This window comes from Carassius auratus, chromosome 50 (genome assembly GCF_003368295.1).
Source record: "Carassius auratus strain Wakin chromosome 50, ASM336829v1, whole genome shotgun sequence".
In the NCBI taxonomy this organism is placed as follows: Eukaryota; Metazoa; Chordata; class Actinopteri; order Cypriniformes; family Cyprinidae; genus Carassius; species Carassius auratus.
This window is the reverse complement of record NC_039292.1, coordinates 3,117,711-3,135,751: the sequence shown is the minus strand read 5'-3', so window position 1 is coordinate 3,135,751 and position 18,041 is coordinate 3,117,711. Positions and strand designations below refer to the sequence as shown.

Here is an 18,041-nt window from a genome sequence, read left to right as displayed (position 1 = left end):
AAAAAGCGACGCCTAGTGGTCAACAGGGGCGGGGTTTGCTCGGTTGCGTCACGCTCACAAGACCACTCCCAAAGTAATAAAATATAAAATATTATTTATACACTGCAAATTGTTTTTTAAATAATAACAGCTTGGGTGGAGTTGTTATTGATTTCTATATTTTTAAATGGAAAAAATATGATAAAAAAGCTATCACTACATTTCAGGAAGCGCGCGTGAGAGGGCGGGACTTTGTGTTACGTTACTCAAACTACGCCCACAAACGCTTCTGTTTACAGAAGTACAGGATCGAATTGAATGTTTTGACCGGCGATCATGCAGTTTATACTCATAAATAGTTTCATCTGAAATATTATTATGCCTCGACGGGCTCATGAGGACACAGAACCCCTGCTTTCATCCACTCATATCGACGAAGACGGTAAAAATGCCTTACTATCAAATGTGTTTAATATTACTCGATCTTACTTATCTTACTCGATCTTAACGTTACTTATGTATTACTCAAGTGTTGTTGAAGAGAACCTGATGTATTTTCATCAGATATATAGACGATTAAATCTGGATCCAGCACGAAAACATGTTTATTTGAACACAGAAAAGTACTGAAGTGCCATGGTACATCGATGGTCGTACTTTGATATAGATCCAAAGTACTGTGTGTGTGTGTGTGTGTGTGTGTGTTCGTTCGTGTTTAATAATATATATATATATATATATATATATATATATATATATATATATATATATATATATATATATATATATACACACACACAAATGCCTCGTCATGTATGTACTGTATATGTATGATCATTTTAGTGATATGTAATGTTTCCATTAGATGACCAGGCATCCAGCAGAAAGAAACTTTCATATGAGGAGGCTGTTGAGAAAGCAGGTTAAAATCACCTTTATGTATTTAATATGGAGAATAATTAGTCCTAGATGTAGTTTGTTATGTCCAGATGCAGCGGTCAGCGGTCATCCTCATGTCTGTGTGTGTCTGCAGGGTTCGGGCTCTTCCACTGGCTGCTGTTGGTGGTCTGCGGCTGGGCGAACGCTAGCGATGCGGTGGAGATCCTGTGTGTTTCGTTCCTCTTGCCCACGGCACGCTGTGACCTCCATCTCACCTCGGCCCACATGGGGCTCCTCACCGCCAGCATATTCCTTGGTTATTATCTGTGCTGCTTTCTTTTTTATTAGATTTTCTAATCATGTTACATTTTAGGTATTAGTAATTCATTCATGGTGAGAAAACTAAAGGTCAAATCGAACTTTTTATCAAAAAAGTCAGTCGGGTCAAAAATGCAGTTTGTTCCCTATTTGGGTGAACTTTTGTTGACTTCTCACGAGTCTGAAAATTGCAGAGTCATGCTCATGTTTTTTTTTTAAGTTTTTTTTTTTTTAAACATAACTGAGCCAGAAATTAAAACTGCTGACATAGCCATGTGATTTGAGTTTCATGCTCCTCAGTAACGTGTCAACTCGACTGCTTCCTTTGACAGGGATGATGGTGGGCGGTTATGTTTGGGGGTATCTGGCTGATCGCAGAGGACGCCGGAGCATTCTGGTCATTTCTCTGGCAGTGAATGGCGTTTTTGGGGCAGTGGCCAGCTTGGCCCCGAGGTTCTGGCTCTTTTTGCTCCTGCGGTTCTTCAGTGGAGTCGGGTAATGACATGCCATGAGTCTTGACCTCCACAGACACATTCTGAAGGTTTAGATGGAATCAGATGAATGCATTTGTGTCTTGTGTCTCTCCCAGGGTCGGCGGCTCCATTCCTGTCATCTTCTCCTATTTTTCAGAGTTTCAGCCACGTTTGAGGAGGGGGGCTATGATCAGCGCTCTAGCCACCTTCTGGATGGCCGGAAATATTTTAGCGGCAGGTAAAACCATCATCCTCTGAGCTGAGAGAGGAGTCTCTAAAATACTGCCTAGAAAGGTTGTATCATTTTTTATGTTCCGATTTAGTTTTAATATTGAAACATGAGCAGTAAAGTACAAAACCTGAAGATCTAGAGCTATGCTCAAATATAAATATTAATAAAAACAGAAAAGAATATCTAAACAATAATGCATATGAATACGAATATAAAAGATATTCAAATAAACATTAAAAAAATGCATAAGACAAAAGTAAACAACCAAAAATGTATTCATTTAATAAATAAAAATATAAAAGACATCTAAATTAACAAAATAACAATGCATATGGCAAAATTAAAAAAAGATACAAATATATCATGTTCCACTTTTTAGAAGAAAATAGTCTAAATAATAAGCTAATAAGTAGGCTGTACTTATTTATTGTCATTAGTGCAAAACATTGAAGCATGAATATTGATTTGAATACACATTCGGTGTTTTTTCCAGGTGTGGCGTGGTTGGTGATTCCCAGAACATCTTTGAATGCTCATTGGGGCTGGTTGAATTTTCAGAGTTGGCGTCTTTTTGTGGTCCTCTGCTCCATCCCCAGTCTGTCATCAGCACTGATTTTCAGACTGTTCATGCCAGAGAGCCCCAAGTTCCTCATGGAGGTGTGTATAAAAGTTCAATTAACAGGCTGTGAATTCTAGAACTTGTGTCGTGTGTCTGAACAAGTTACAGTTCTAGAATTCAGTAGAGCTGCACATATGGCATGTACTGTATTAAGGTCTATTACAGGCTGCATGTTTGGTGGCATGCTATTACACGATGTGTTTCTCTTCCACAGGCCGGACGTGAGGCAGAGGCTTTGTCTGTGTTCCAGACGATGTTCAAACTGAACAACAGATGGGCCACAAAACCATTTCCTGTCTGTACCACCTCAGTGATCTTTGCTTTCAATTCTAAGCCAAACCTTCCCACTTTTCATAAAGGAAAGTACACTAACTGTTGTGTCAGTTAATAAAACAGAGTTTCTCTTAACAGGTACCAGGTCTTGTGATCAGATCCAGAGATAATGAAGTAAAAAACAGACCCACTAGCGGCTCAAGATATCAGCAGTTCACCCACCAACTCAGACAGGTTCAGTGCTTTTTTTTGATACATTATTTTCTGCTTTCTTAGAAGCTATTAATGCTAACATGAAGTCTCTTTATGGCCCCTGCTGGTTCTTCTACAGGTTCTGGACCCCATGAAACAGCTGTTTGTTGGACCCTTGGCTTCCAGAAGTGTCTCTCTGCTGATTATATTTTTCTGCATCTCGTTTGGGTACTTAACATAAATTATAAGCTCTGTTCTGATTGGCTGAACACGACCGGTTGGTTTTGCTACCTTTAAGATTTAAATGTGTGATTATTAGTTAACTTCATTTAAAATGGTTAAGTTACTCAGATTATGAGTAAGTGTGTTCAATGTTGTAATCCTCTCTGTGCAGGTATTATGGGTTATGGATGTGGTTTCCGGAGCTTTTTAAGAGAACCGAGGATGGAGGGTCTCCATGCGCCAACGTGTCTAGATTCCAAAACTCAGTAAATGAAAGCTGCTATCCAGTCAAAACTGCAGGTTAATTTTACTAAAAGCTGACTGAATGAGATTACTCAATTACTCAATATTTTTCTAATCAGCAAAAGCATAAAAAAAATGTGAAATTTGTCAGGAAGTGCATTGCATTTTGTTGTCATGATATTCAAGTATCTTTTATCAAGGCTTTGTGTTCATGTGTTTTTATAGTGTACATGGAGGGTTTTATAACAGCTGCTTCAAACTTGCCGGGAAACATCTTCACTATCCTGCTCATGGACAGAATTGGCGGGAAAATCCTGCTGTGTTAGTACAACAGGTTTTGTCTTCCAGTGTTTGAATGTCAGCTCAACATATTTAATTACTACATTAAACAATAAATTAAAGAACTAATAAAGCGCTATAATTATTCTTGCATTATATTTTTATAATGATGCAGATTTTTCTCTGATAGGCGTCAGTTTGTTGGCGTCCAGCATGAGCGTGTTCATCATCTATGTGGTGAAGACCAAAGCTCAGAGTCTGATCATGTCCTGCGTGTTCAGTGGCATCTCGGTCATCTCCTGGAACGCTCTAGACGTGTTGGGAACTGAACTTTACCCCACACAACTACGGTAAAGCCCAATATTCATTTGTAATGAAGTCATATTGGAACTGATTTCACATGCAATCAAAACAGACATCATTTACTCTACTGGTCAAAAGGGATAATTACGATTTTATTTTGCTATGTTTCTACAGTAGTAGAATTTTTTTCTAAGTCTCTACAGTAAACTACAGTAAAGACAGTAATATTAGGAATATATATATGCTCAATTATTATTAGTATGCTATTATTAATAATGACACTTCTCAACAGTGTTGAAACTAGTTTTTGCTGCCTTTTAATTTTGGAAACCATTACAGTATTCTTTGATGAATAGTATCATGTGACACTTAAACTGAGTAATGATGCTGTAAATTTTGCATCCCAGGAATAATTTACAATTGAACATGTCATTTTCTATTGTAATAATATCACAATTTTACTGTATTTGTCATCAAATAAATGCAGCCTTGGTGAGCAGAGGAATTGTGAGAATTGAAAGAATGACTGTATTAATTCCAGTTTGTGTTGTGTAGCTCGTCAGCTCTGGGGGTTTTCACTGGAGTGGGTCGTGTGGCAGCCATCATGGGAAATGTAGTGTTTGGGCAGCTGGTGGACTCAAACTGTGCCATACCTCTGCTGATGGTGTCTGCGCTCCTGCTGGCAGGAGGACTGGCGGCTCTACGCCTGCCTCAAACTAAACAGACTGAACTCACATGACACACATACACACACACACACACACACTCGATTGCCATCATCTGGCAATCCTGTCATTCTGGGACCAAACAGTAAACCAAAAAATACATAACACAAAAATGATAGCATTATTGCATACTGAATTATAGTCATATAATTTTTTTGGGGGGGTGGTATTTGATTTTTATATGATATGCATTTTTTTTTTTTATGAAAGTAATTTATAAATGAAATCACAGGATATTAAATTAACTTAAATGTTTCTTTTTTGAGATATTTTTTTGTTTAAACTCTTTCTTGTATGAACCTAGAAATAAAACCGTGCATCTAATGTTTCAGTGCTTCAACAACTTTATTCTGTCCAGTCTGAACGTTTGTATATAACCATGGCAATACTTGCAGAGCAATGAGGTAGAGACTTCGAGATTCTAAAAAGCGGCTGCAAAAGGCAACGAGGAAGAGATTATACGCTTTGGCACAGCTTCAGCGAGAAACCAGAGCGGCTAACTACGGTTAGGAGGGTTTAACACTAAACACCGAACTCAGCGGGAGTGTTCCACCTCTTATCTGCTCAAACAAACGATTGTAAACCACTGGCAAACATTTCCCTAGTGCTACGTTAAAAAAAGTGCTATTATTTGATAAAAACTATATACAGCACAGAACAATCCAGAGTTGCTAACGTGTATCCGATCTGATGGATGATTGATGCGGGGTGTTTGCTAAGCAACAGCATCAGCCAGCTGTGATGTCACTTCCTAGAACATTTCACAAGCCAACATGCTCATCAACCATTTAATAGAGCGTTAAAAAGGTAAAATAAAAAAGGCAGGAAAAGACCTTTGAGGCATGCAAACTTAAAAAATCTGTTTCATATACTATACCTAAACCAGCAGTAAAAAAGCAGGTAAAACCATCTTAAAAATCACTAAAATAAACCAAAATAATGGTCTTAAAACACTGGTAACAAAAGAGAAGCAGAAGGCACCGACTGGCTTTTGCCTGCATCAGAGGGTCAAACCTGCGAGACAAACTAATAATCTGTGCATGCAAAATCTAAAACACCACTCTTAAAATCAGATGGCTGTCTGGTTAACTGTGCAAACGGGTCACCATCAAAGAACCCTTTAGTGTGCATAGAGCCTTAATGAACGAGAGCAGTGCAATAAAACGCAGTGATTCCTCAAGTGAGTCGCCCTTGACTCACGCTAACATCCTTCCCCAAAACAGTGAACTCAGTACGGACTCTTCCCCACGCCGGCAGCAGTGGGTTTATTTGGGGTTCAGGCCCTTCTGGTTGCGCATTAGAGGCTGATGGCTGCTCAACACGTCCAGAGAATGCTGCCAATGCCAGCATGACCGACAGTAGTATTTAAAACAGGCCTGAAGAGTTGAAAAAACAACAACATGAGTTTAGTTTGGTAGGTGGGTGCAGTTTACTGTAAGTTTTAATCAATAAATTGCTATTAATCACTTATAGGTGGTGTATAATTTGTATGCATGTCACAGGATCATCATTTTCAACAGTACTGGAAAAGAATTTGACACATACTTAAGACATGACTTAAAACTTATTTAAATTCATATAACCAATATAATTCTATATATATATATATATATATATATATATATATATATATATATATATATATATATATATATATATATATATCTGTGTATGTGTGTGTGTGTGTGTGTGTGTGTGTGTGTATAAAAGAAATTGTAATTCTTGTTTTATAGTTAAATAAATATTCACATGAAATAAAAAAAATGATTAAATCCTGTGTGTGTGTGTGTATATACTTCATTTAAAATGCTAACTAAAAATCTAATGAATCAAGACTATACCAAATTGTAATCAAATCTAGTTAATTGATAATGAAATGTAATCATAAAGAGTAAATTACTTTTAAAAAAAATGTATTTTTCTGACTTAGGACAACAATATTTCCGAGTAATAGTTCGGAGTGGGATCGCAACTCATTTGAAACAGTTCGGGAGTCGCGGGTTCGCTCATCAGTTTGTGGATCGCGAATCATTTGAGTCAGTTCGGGAGTTCAAAGCGGGTTCGCGAATCATTTGAATCAGTTCGGGAGTTCAAAGCGGGATCGCGAATCATTTGAGTCAGTTTGGGGATCGCGAATCATTTGAGTCAGATTGGGGATCGCGAATCATTTGCGTCAGTTCGGGAGTTCAAAGCGGGTTCGCGAATCACTTGTGTCAGTTTGGGGATCGCGAATCATTTGAATCAGTTCGGGAGTTCAAAGCGGGTTCGCGAATCATTTGTGTCAGTTTGGGGATCGCGAATCATTTGAATCAGTTCGGAAGTTCAACGCGGGTTCGCGAATCATTTGCGTCAGTTTGGGAGTTCTTAGTGGGTTCGCGAATCATTTGAGTCAGATTGGGGATCGCGAATCATTTGAGTCATTTCGGGAGTTCGTAGCGGGATCGCGAATCATTTGAGTCAAGGGATCGTGAATCATTTGAATTTGTTCGGGAGTTCGTAGCGGGTTCGCGAATCATTTGAGTCAGATCGGGAGTTCGAAGTGGGTTCGCGACTAATTTGAATCAGTTCGGGAGTTCGTAGCGGGATCGCGAATCATTTGAATCAGTTCGGGAGTTCAAAGCGGGTTCGCGAATCATTTGAGTCAGTTTGGGGATCGCGAATCATTTAAATTAGTTCGGGAGTTCGTAGTGGGTTTGCGAATCATTTGAGTCAGTTCGGGAGTTCAATTTTGCACGTGTGCATTTTGAGTGAGTTTTCACTGCATTATTCGTTGTATTCAAATGCATTTATGAATGCATGTGAACGATCACAAAATTCAAGATATGGGGGTTAGAAAATGTATATATTTATATCATTTTATGTAGTTAATCAGTATCACACAAAGAGTGCCATTTCAGTTTTTCTCCAAAAATCTGCATGATCAAAATGCCATATTAATATCTACAAACAATAATTTAATTACAAATACATAATATTGCAGAATAAATGTTTGAAATATATGAATGAATATTAGCCTAAAGAACCTTTGTGCCAAAAGGGTTCTTTCTTGTCATTATAGAACCTTTTTAGCATAAAAGGTTCTGTGGAGTTGAGTAAAGAACCCTATGTTTCTATATAGAACCCCATTGAACCCTTTTTCCTAAGAGTGTAGTTTGACTTTGAGAGAGACTTTATCTATCAATTTGTCTTATAAAGAAATTGGAAATCTTGCTTTTGAATTGAATCAAAACCCGGTGAATCGGTAATCAAAAATTTGCTGTCAACCCAAAGATTCACAGCCATACTTGTAAGAAATATTTTCCACAATAGAAAATAAAATAAAATGTTCATTGCTTAAAAATGGTTGTTCAAAAGCCAAATTACTCAGTGTGAAAGAGACCAAAGAATCAGGAACTGAGCTGTAACGCTCGGTATGATGCTGTGCAGAATCTGTTTCCTACCTGAGCTCTACAGAAGAACGGGCCGGGCTGACTGTTACATATTTGGCACATGGAGTCATCCAGATACGGGTCAATCTGGACCTACAGAGGGAACAGGAAGAGAGTGAGGGCTGATCCCACAGCACATGCTATATCTGAGTTCTGCTCTAATTCACCTTCTTGGTAAACTTGCAGGTTTTTATCTGCACAAACGCTGCAGTCACGGCTTTCAAATAGCTCCTCTGACTTCTGAACGTCACTCTGCCAGAGCCTAGATGAACAAACAGTAAGAAAACAAAGAAACAGTAAGTTAAGAATAATATATATATATATATATATATATATATATATATATATATATATATATATATATATATATATATATATATATATATATATATGGAATAATTACGAATTTAAATGGCTTTGAAAGATCTTATGCTCACCAAGGCTGCATTTATTTGATTAAAAATACAGTAAAAACAGTAATATTGTGAAATATCATTGGAATTTACATTAACCATTTTCTATGCAAATATATTTTTAGCTGTAATTAATTATGTGATCAAAGCTGAAGTGTCACACGATCCATCGGAATTCATTTTAATATGCTGATTTGCTACTCATTATTATTGGTGCTCTTTTTAATAATGGTTATTATTATTATCAATGCTGAAAATATTGACTTTTTTGTGGAAACAAAAATATATTTTTTCACGCTTCTAAATAGATCAAAAGAACAAAATTAATTCGAAACAGATTTGTATAACAAATATCTGTTATCACTACACAATTATAAAAGTTACTACTGTCATTTTCGATCAGTTTAATGTATCCTTGCTGAATAAAAGTATTGATTTCTTTTTTTCTTTTCTTTTTTACCATACATGTTTTTTTAATGGTAGTGCATCACATTTTCTATTAGGATATTATAATATTATGAATTATTAACGGTGTTCACCATTGATGATAATACTAAATGTTTCTTAAGCATCATATCAGCAGAACAGAATGATTTCTGAAGCATCATATGACACTGAAGACTTCAGCTTTGCATCACAGAAACATTATTACAGTATCTTCAAACAGAAAACTTTAAATTCTAATAATATTTCACAATATTTCAGTTCCAAGCATTATTATTATTCCCGTTATGCCAAATTTATGGCTGCCAGTATAAAATCGACACTTATTTTTTTCACTGTAGATGAGAGGGGAATGCACAGACCTATGGGATATTTGTGCTTGTCCGTGTCGATGCCTGCATACATGACCCCTCCGAAGAGCTCGTCCATGATGTGGGCCAGACCCTCTGCGTTCAGCATCCCGTGCAGAGCTCCAACAAACACCGTCTTACTGCGGCACAGACGCTGCGCGGGACAGCGGATGAAATTGCTGTCTGAGATCACCCACGGGATGACCTGCACCTGCAGTACAGCGAGTGAGAGAGCGGGGTCAGAGGTCAGAGGTCAGGGCTTGGTGACGGTGTACGGTTAAGTGCATGTTATTCTCACATCTTTGCTGTGGATCCGCCTGCTGGACAGTTTATAGTAAAACTCGAGATAATCGTCAGACTGCAGACGAAGCTGAGCACAGGCCTGCAGGAGCATCTTCACTGACTTCTCCCAGTCAAACAGCAGATACACATAACCTATGCCAAGACATACAAGACGTGAAAACAAAGCACTATACATATACTGTGTGTGTGTGTATATATATTTATATATATATATATATATATATATATATATATATATATAAAATCATTTATTTATAATGTATATTCTGTACATACTGTGTGCATATATATTTTTATGTTCTTTTTTATTGATGTATTTTTACAATCTCTGAAGAATTTCTATTTATTAAAAAAAAAAAAAAATTTAAATAAAAGGGACTTCTCGTTTAGATTCTTGGTAATCAAAAACAGAGTTTCAATGCCACCAAATAAACTAGGTAAAATAAGATTAATATAAATATATTATAAATATAAAATGCGTAAAAATATATCAATATACAGTATGCATAAATTAAATTATTATGAATAATGAAAAATACTAATCAAATTTATTTTTAATAATTATGAAGTAGTCTGCATGTATCATATTTTACTTTATATAATTTAATAATTAAATTGTTTGAAGATTTTACTGTCATCATGAAAGGCATTCTAAGTAGGTTTATTATTGTTATCTAAGACGTTTTAAAATCATTTAAATTAAATCAATTAAACTGAAGTTAAATTACCAAACCTTGAAATTAAATTACTAACTGGAAAGAAATAAAAAGTTAAAATGAATTAAAATTTAATAATAAAAATAATAATAATAATGACAAAAGCACATAACAAAATTACAAAAAAAGCTAATTCAAAATATTTATAAAATCTATAATAATATAAAAAGAATAACAACAACAAAAAAGTTTAAATATACTTAATATTGATTCTGAAATGGTAACAAAATAAAAGTTATACTTGCTGTTATTTTATCAAATTCAGCCACGATTTCCCAGCAAAAAGATGTTTGAAACAAATCCTGATAATTGGGAAATGATTTTGAAAGCCATCTATTTCCAGAAAAGCATGAATAATTCACCAGGGGATGATATGTGAAGCTTTCTATGGTTAAACATCAAATATGTTTCTATATTGGTCCTTTATACACAGCCTACTTTGTGTAAGATATTGTTGAATTATTGATGAGATAAATTCTGCTGTTACCTTGTGGAGGACAGCGTGGATGTTTTCCATCTTTACCAGGCCACTCCACTTTCAATGGACCAAAAACACTAAATGTGTTCAACAGACTCGCTAGAGAGACAGAACAGTTGTTTGTGTTCAGAACCATAATACAGAATAAAAGCTCCATCTCAAATGAGTGTCAGTCAGCAGCACACCCTCAGTGATGTCCCACGGCACTCCTCCCAAAAACACTTTACAGGAGTAAACAGGGCTTTTGTAGTGGCGTGGAGGAAGACGTCCTTCCCAGGTGCAAGTGGGTTCATTCACGGCTGGGAGAAACAGACATAAAATAATCACAACAATATTAATAACAGCTGTAGACAAGGCTTTTAAGATGTGTTTATCAAATGTTCAACCATTTTTAAAGCCTGATTTATGAAATAACAGTCATAATATATATATATATATATATCTATATCTATATATATATAAATTATAAAATAATATATATTATTATTATTATTCAGAAATGGAACGGTTTTGTTAATTTTTTTTACAAAATATAAAAGGAATGTGTAAAAAAAAAAAAAAGTTAAAAAATTTGTTTACATTTATATGGCTAAAATAAATATCATTTTTCACGCTACGTTTCCAAATAATATGTTTTAATAAAATCACATTAAATGCTTCGTTTTATGATCAAAGCTTTTTTCTATGGGTGTAAAAGAATACAATGCAATGAAATATATGGTGACGATTGAGATGAACAAATAGACATCGCATCTAATGGATCATATTTGATACATTTTAATATGGTATTTCTAAAAAATGTATGCATGGATAATCAAGTAAACCTAAGTTGTTTCAGTCCAGCAAGTGTTCATCTTAAAATATTATTAACAATATTAGAATTATTCTTGTTTACTACATAAAAATCTGTAATGAAACACTACCTAATAATATAATAATTGTTTAGCTCATACTTAAAGCCCTTTACTTGTTTAAAAGGTAAACAAGTCAGAAGACATGTTTTTTCAGCAAAGTTTTGATCATGTCAATAATTTAGAGGCTTTAAAAATGATGATGCATACGATACAGTAGGCTTTACAGCATTCATTTGACACCGCGTTTTATAAATATGACAGTCCAGATGTGAAATACTGAAAACCAGCAGCTAGCCATCTGCATTCACACTGTGAGCATCACATGTCATGTCAAGTTAAAAATAGCTTAACTTCCAAAAATACTTTGCTGCTTTGAGTTTCTCTGAGCTCTGACTAGCAGTTTTTAGTGAATCTAAGAGTAATGCTGCCTCCTGTTCTGTTTAGCAGGGTGGCTAATGTCACTGTACCTGCAGCTTGTTTATGCAGTTTTGCCTCTCTCTCGATGCAGAACGTGGGCTTGTTCAAGCCCAAAGTGTCCCAGCCGGGCCAGACAGGACCTGTGGACCAGCACCCATCCACTGACCCCTCGGCCTGAGCACTGGACGCATTCGTGAAGGTGTTCAGGGGGCTCTGCTTCAAGCAGGCATCTGTGTCCAGTTTCACACCCTCCGCCTGCAGTCTGGGCAGCATCAGGGGCAACGGAGGAGAAACTCTGAGAGAGACCTAAAAGAGACGGATGCAGATACAACTTTAACTATGGAAACAGAATCTTCTAAAGCTTCCACTGCACTCTTTAGGGTTTTGGGTATGATTGTTGCTCACCAAGTGGTCAGATCCTGATGAGATCGCGCTGTTTTCTGAGTTGACGGGGCTGCTGGATCCCGAGTGTAGCAGAGAGTGAGGTTCGAGCGCCGCCATCAGGCTGGAGAAGTGCTCCAGTGGATTTCTAGATGCAGACTCCAGGACCTGGAGAGCGTGCTGCTGACCCGAATCACCGCCTTTTGAGGCACCCAAGAGACCCAACGCTGCAGGAGAGAATCAGTGCGACTTTTATGAGATGGGCTAGTTACTGACTGAGCAAATTTGATCCTTAAATGGCATATTTTAGTGAAAACATAACTGCAGAATGTGAAGAAGGTGTTTCAAAATATGTCATACAAACATAAAAAAACATAACTTTCATCAAATAACCCTGAGAGTAAATGTACCACAGTTTACATAACAATATTAGGCAGCACAAATGTTTTAAACATATATAATAATCAGAAATGCTTCTTGAGCAGCACATCAGCAGATTAGAATGATTTCTGAAGGATCATGTGACGCTGAAGACTGGAGGAATGATGCTGAAAATACAGCACTGCATCACAGAAATAAATTCCTTTTTAAAATATATTAAAATAGACAACAGTTATTTTAAATTGTAAAATTATTTTTACAATAATTTACTGTATTTTTTATTAAATAAATGCAGCCATGATGAACAAAAGAAACTTCTTTCAAAAATATAAAAAATTACCAAGCCAGTAGTTTTAAAATGTAGCATGTTTAAACCAATAAATAATACAAAAACATTTATGAAATATATTTTCTTTTTATGAGAATGAGTATTAGCTTATTTTTTACAAACTGCCCAACTTCTGGCTCACCAGTGCAGTGAATCTGGTGGCATGTTTATCATTTGTGTATATCTGTCTGACATTAACACTTTTCCTGTGAAAACACTGAATGAACGAGAGAAGAGCTGGATGAGACAGCAGAAACCAGCTCGGTCTGTCTGTATCTGTGTGTGTGTGTGTGTGTGTGTGTGTGTATCCCTCTATTACTGGATTTGGGTCAGAACAAACCTTAGGCACATCATGGCTTTCATTTAAAACATGGATGGACATGCATTTATGCTTGTAATCTGAGATAGGGAAGCTAAAGGCGAAAGTCAAAATGAAATGCAAGCCAACGCTGATGAATCCAGCATTCTGTCCTCTGTGAAAGGTGTGAAAATGATTAGTCATGAGTGAGAAAACAAGATATGAGACATCACCACAGTTCAGACCTTCCAGAACAATCCATCAAAACGGCTCTAGAAAGGTCTGAACCAAATACAAAAACACTTTCTTTATCGTCTTCCCCTCTGCTTTTCTTTGTTTTTCCATTTATATAACAACACCATCTCAGGTTTATGTTTATAATAAAAAAATATTTTAAATACAGACAAACACTGTATATAGGTACAGGAATAAGTGTTTACACATAAGAGTTTAAATTTCAATGAAGAATATTCAATTTACTGTACATTATGCTTTTTACAGTAAATATACAAATCATATAAACAAATTAAAAGTACATTCTATAACATATTTTATAAATTATATAAAAAATACATTGATTGTGAAGTGCATATACATTAACAATATAAACAATATTTCAAGTCAATTATTATTTTTCTCCTCTCTACAAATTTTTTTCAACTCAAGTAAATGTATCTTGTTTAAAGGGATGTTTATATATTTTATCTTACATGTTTTAATTTGCAGTATAAAATATTCGATTTATTATTCATATATTCCTAGATAATCCAGACAAAAACACTGATAAAGTGTCTGAAAGTAGCTTGAACAGACAGACAGGAGTGGCCATTCAACATTTAAACATCACGCTGGTCACACAGGTTCACTCACCGGGCGTTTGGGAGCAGGGCTGGGTCGACCGCTGGGACGCTGGGCGGCTCCAGGGCTGCTGGTTCCAGCAAGGGAAGCTCAGAGACAGCAGGCCCAGACTGAGCTCATCAACGCTGGGCACGGCAGCCAGAGGATCCTGCTGCTCTGGAGCAAACAGCATTCTGCTAACCAGCGGAGAGCAGGCTGTGCCCGAACCATCTATAAGAGAGAGAGAGAGAGAGTTACAGAGGCACAAAGACACACAACCGAACCTGGTTTCCTATACCGACCTGCCGTGGGTCCAGTGGAGGTCATCATACTGCTGTGTGTTCATCACTGACCTGTTAAACATGTGACCGGCCCGTTCAAACCTCACACAGTGCTGCTAGTGCTAAAGCCATGCTCACTCCATCACACGCACACTCTGTCTGCTAGAACAGCCTCACCACCTCCCGTCCCTGTGTGTGTGTGTGTGTGTGTGTGTGTGTGTGAATCACGTGTACTGTCTGTCTCTCTGGCCCGTCTCCCGTTCATGGCCTGACTCAGCAGAGAGACAGACAGAAGCGGGCAGGGCTCCAGTGATCACTATGATTCAGCTCATTTGATTCTCACACACACACACACACACACACACACACAGTCTCTCTCTGTTGAACCCAGGCTGTACCAAACACACCCCAGTGTCAGACTAAAGCGAGGTGACAGGGGTGTGTCCAAAAGTATGCAACATTATTGGGGCGTGTCCAACAACATTGGACGTGATGAGGGCGTGTCAAGTAATAAAGTCCAAAAGTAGCCTTTTTATATAAAAAAAAACTAAAGCCCATGCAGGCCAGAGGAGAAAAAGTAACACAAAAGTAAAATAATGCATAACTTTCCATAAAAAGTAACTAATTAACTCAATTTGTTTATTTTTTAGGGAGTAATGCAATATTGTAATGCATTATTTTTAACGTTTTTTTTCCCTAGACTGGCAACATGATTGGGGTATGTCCAAAAGTATTAAACGTGATAGGGACGTGTCTGGATTTATGCATTGTCAAGTTGTAAGTAATAATATTGAAAATACTGTTTCAGTCTTTCTGCTTCAAAATGTCATGTTTAATTAAATGTTACTTGCTGTTTCTTTGTAATAATTTGTGAAAATTCTGAGTGAAAATATAATGTTTTACTTAAATTGTGTACTTTGGACAAGCCCACATTTAAATATCCAATAAAAACTTTGAAGATAGAATAAAATTTCTCTGACAAATTATGATTCAAATTCTAAAACATTATGTTCTCCAAGGAAAGATAATGTGCCCCCCTCCATATAGAGTATAATATTTTTGCTATTTCTGCTGTAATTATGACACTTAGGGTATATATACATACTGAACAAAATTATAAACGCAACACTTTTGTTTTTGCACCCATTTTCCATGAGCTGAACTCAAAGATCTAAGACTTTTTCTTTGTACACAAAAGGCCTATTTTTCTCAAATGTTCTTCACAAATCTGTCTAAATCTGTGTTCGTAAGCACTTCTCCTTTGCCAAGATTGCTCCTTTGACGATTATTACCGTGCAATAATCATGCTGTCTAATCAGCATCTTGATATGCCACACCTGTGAGGTGGATAAACTATCTCGTGCTCACTAACACAGATTTAGACAGATTTGTGAACAATATTTGAGAGAAATCTGCCTTTTGTGTATGTAGTTTAGCTCATGCATTTATAATTTTGTTCAGTATATATATATATATGCATACAAATTTTTTTTTGGTTCTTTTAGATGTTTTTAAAATGTCAATTGCCATTCGAAACTAATTTTTCATTTGTAATACAACATATTTCTGAGTGAAAGTTGAATTGTGTCACATAATGAGAAGAAAACATAGATCGGCTCCTGATTTTAACCAAAAGGATAATGAATAGTGTGCGTTACATACCAGTATTTGCAGGTATGCTAAAGAAATTCTTAAATATCTATTTACTGACTGGTTAACATTATCCAATATCCACTGGTCTGTGTGGCCTCAGTGACATCCGCAGAAGAGGAAAGCATCAGACTACCAGAGCTTCAGAGTATGTTATTACCATACAGTAACAACACTTAACAATAAAGCATTTATTAATGTTATGTCATGTTAATTTCAACATTAACTTATTATTCAACTATTCAGTATTATTTAATGGACCCGAGCTAACATGAACAAACTATGTACAATTTCTATTTTTATTAAATAATTAAAAAAGATTTATACATACAATAACAATGTTTGCTCATTGTTAGTTAATGTTAATGGGACCTAACATTTTGATGATGAAGGAATAACTGGCAGTGATGAACTGTTCACAATAAATCCAGAAACATATATTAATTAGGTAATTATGGCCTGTTTGAGTGTCACATTCCCTTGATGGTATCGGTGTGTGTGTGTGGATCTCACCTGAGATGTGTTTCCGATCGTTTTGCGGTTTGGCTCCTGAAAACAGCCCAAAGGCCCTGTGAGCTCCAGGATCTCCATCAGCGGCCTTGCAGTGTTTTCTCTCTCTCTGTTAATAGAAACAGTATGGCACATGCACAAGAGGGTGACTATATTGCCATATTAGTTAGTCTACTTGCAACTAGTAAACTGAAGGGCAACATTACTAGTACTTGACTTTTTACACATATATATTCAGCTTGCTAGGATGTGTGGCTATACCTCAAAATTACGAATAAGCACTTTTGAGACAACCTACCAAACTATGAAAAACTCCACTTGGTGTTAAGTGACCCTGTCTTAAAACCTTGTGACCTCTCTATTTAGGCGGTAATTATACTCCTTCTTTTGTTTATTAAATACTTAATGCTCATCATCTTGTTTATATTCTTCAGCAAACTGTTTTTTGTTGTTTATCTCGGTTTGTGTAGGCCTAAATTGTGTTTGCACTATTTTCATCATACACAGCTAAAAACTGCGCCGTTAAAAAACGATAACTGAAAGTGTGTGTATGAGCTCTTTCACACACACATAGACCAGGCCGTCTCTTACCCTGCAGAAATCCATTAGAGCGTCTATATGCAGCTAAAAAAGACAAAAACAGGTCAATTTTAACTGTCTAAAACAGTTCAGGCCGCCGCTGCTCCAAGACACAAGACAGAACACGTTTCGGTCATTTTTTGGATTAAACAGGTGCATGACTCCAGCATTAGCAAATAACGTTCACGGTCACGCGCACAGACCAAATAATATATATACAGTGGAGGCTGGGGCTAGTTGTCACACGGGAAGTTGTCACGAGGGTTATTTTTCAATAATTAAAAACATGGATACATTAAACATACGAAGAAAAATAATTAAATTTATTTCTGTATATAATGTTTGTAACGTGTGATCAGAAATTTAGAAGAAGAAAAAAGTATTTTGACTTTATAGTTTTACAATTTAAATCAAGATTAAAAAGCGAAGTCTTTGCTACTTTGTAACCGCTATTGGGGCATGTTGTCACAACGGTTAACGCATGTTGTTCAGTGAATTTTATTTGAGTAAAATAACGACGAAATCGATCAGTTAGCTTTTGTAGACAAGGCATTAAGCTAAGCGAGTTTAAATAAAGAAAATGCATTTAATAAATAAACCAACTGGAATAAAATGTGACAACTTGCCCCGGTCACACCTATCTGTATAAATATCAA

General features: G+C 36.3%; 2 protein-coding genes across 3 annotated transcripts; one reads left to right on the top strand and one right to left on the bottom strand.

Annotated features, from left to right (window-relative positions):
* The first annotated feature begins 249 nt into the window (after positions 1–249).
* Positions 250–4,899, top strand: LOC113066656 (synaptic vesicle glycoprotein 2B-like). The gene is made up of 13 exons (XM_026238595.1): positions 250–421; positions 845–901; positions 1,013–1,174; positions 1,509–1,671; positions 1,766–1,887; positions 2,375–2,538; positions 2,715–2,795; positions 2,912–3,007; positions 3,105–3,193; positions 3,360–3,487; positions 3,656–3,751; positions 3,900–4,059; positions 4,568–4,899. Exons 1-13 carry the CDS (start codon positions 358–360, stop codon positions 4,749–4,751), a joined length of 1,566 nt encoding a protein of 521 aa, XP_026094380.1. The 5' UTR covers positions 250–357; the 3' UTR covers positions 4,752–4,899.
* Positions 4,900–4,928: 29 nt separating this feature from the next.
* LOC113066655 (cytoplasmic polyadenylation element-binding protein 1-like) lies at positions 4,929–17,556 on the bottom strand. 2 transcript variants are annotated; one of them, XM_026238593.1, is made up of 12 exons: positions 17,398–17,556; positions 16,810–16,915; positions 14,399–14,596; positions 12,546–12,748; positions 12,191–12,446; positions 11,055–11,168; positions 10,879–10,968; positions 9,671–9,807; positions 9,385–9,583; positions 8,333–8,427; positions 8,178–8,258; positions 4,929–6,113 (listed from the first exon to the last, which is right to left on the bottom strand). In XM_026238593.1, the coding sequence occupies exons 1-12, from the start codon at positions 17,410–17,412 to the stop codon at positions 6,003–6,005; spliced, it is 1,605 nt and encodes a 534-aa protein (XP_026094378.1). In that variant the 5' UTR covers positions 17,413–17,556; the 3' UTR covers positions 4,929–6,002. The 2 variants fall into 2 exon arrangements, with proteins under 2 accessions (XP_026094378.1, XP_026094379.1); XM_026238594.1 differs by lacking the exons at positions 16,810–16,915; positions 17,398–17,556 and adding an exon at positions 14,668–14,852.
* Between the last annotated feature and the right edge of the window lie 485 nt (positions 17,557–18,041).

Excerpts from the sequence above, each read along its gene's own strand:
- LOC113066656 (XM_026238595.1), top strand. The coding sequence starts at position 358 with ATGCCTCGACGGGCTCATGAGGACACAGAACCCCTGCTTTCATCCACT. Across the intron at positions 3,194-3,359 it reads TTTTTCTGCATCTCGTTTGG|GTATTATGGGTTATGGATGT; the intron begins GTACTTAACATA and ends CTCTCTGTGCAG. Across the intron at positions 3,488-3,655 it reads CTATCCAGTCAAAACTGCAG|TGTACATGGAGGGTTTTATA; the intron begins GTTAATTTTACT and ends GTGTTTTTATAG.
- LOC113066655 (XM_026238593.1), bottom strand. Across the intron at positions 12,447-12,545 it reads CATCAGGATCTGACCACTTG|GTCTCTCTCAGAGTTTCTCC; the intron begins GTGAGCAACAAT and ends CGTCTCTTTTAG. Across the intron at positions 11,169-12,190 it reads ACTGCATAAACAAGCTGCAG|CCGTGAATGAACCCACTTGC; the intron begins GTACAGTGACAT and ends TGTTTCTCCCAG.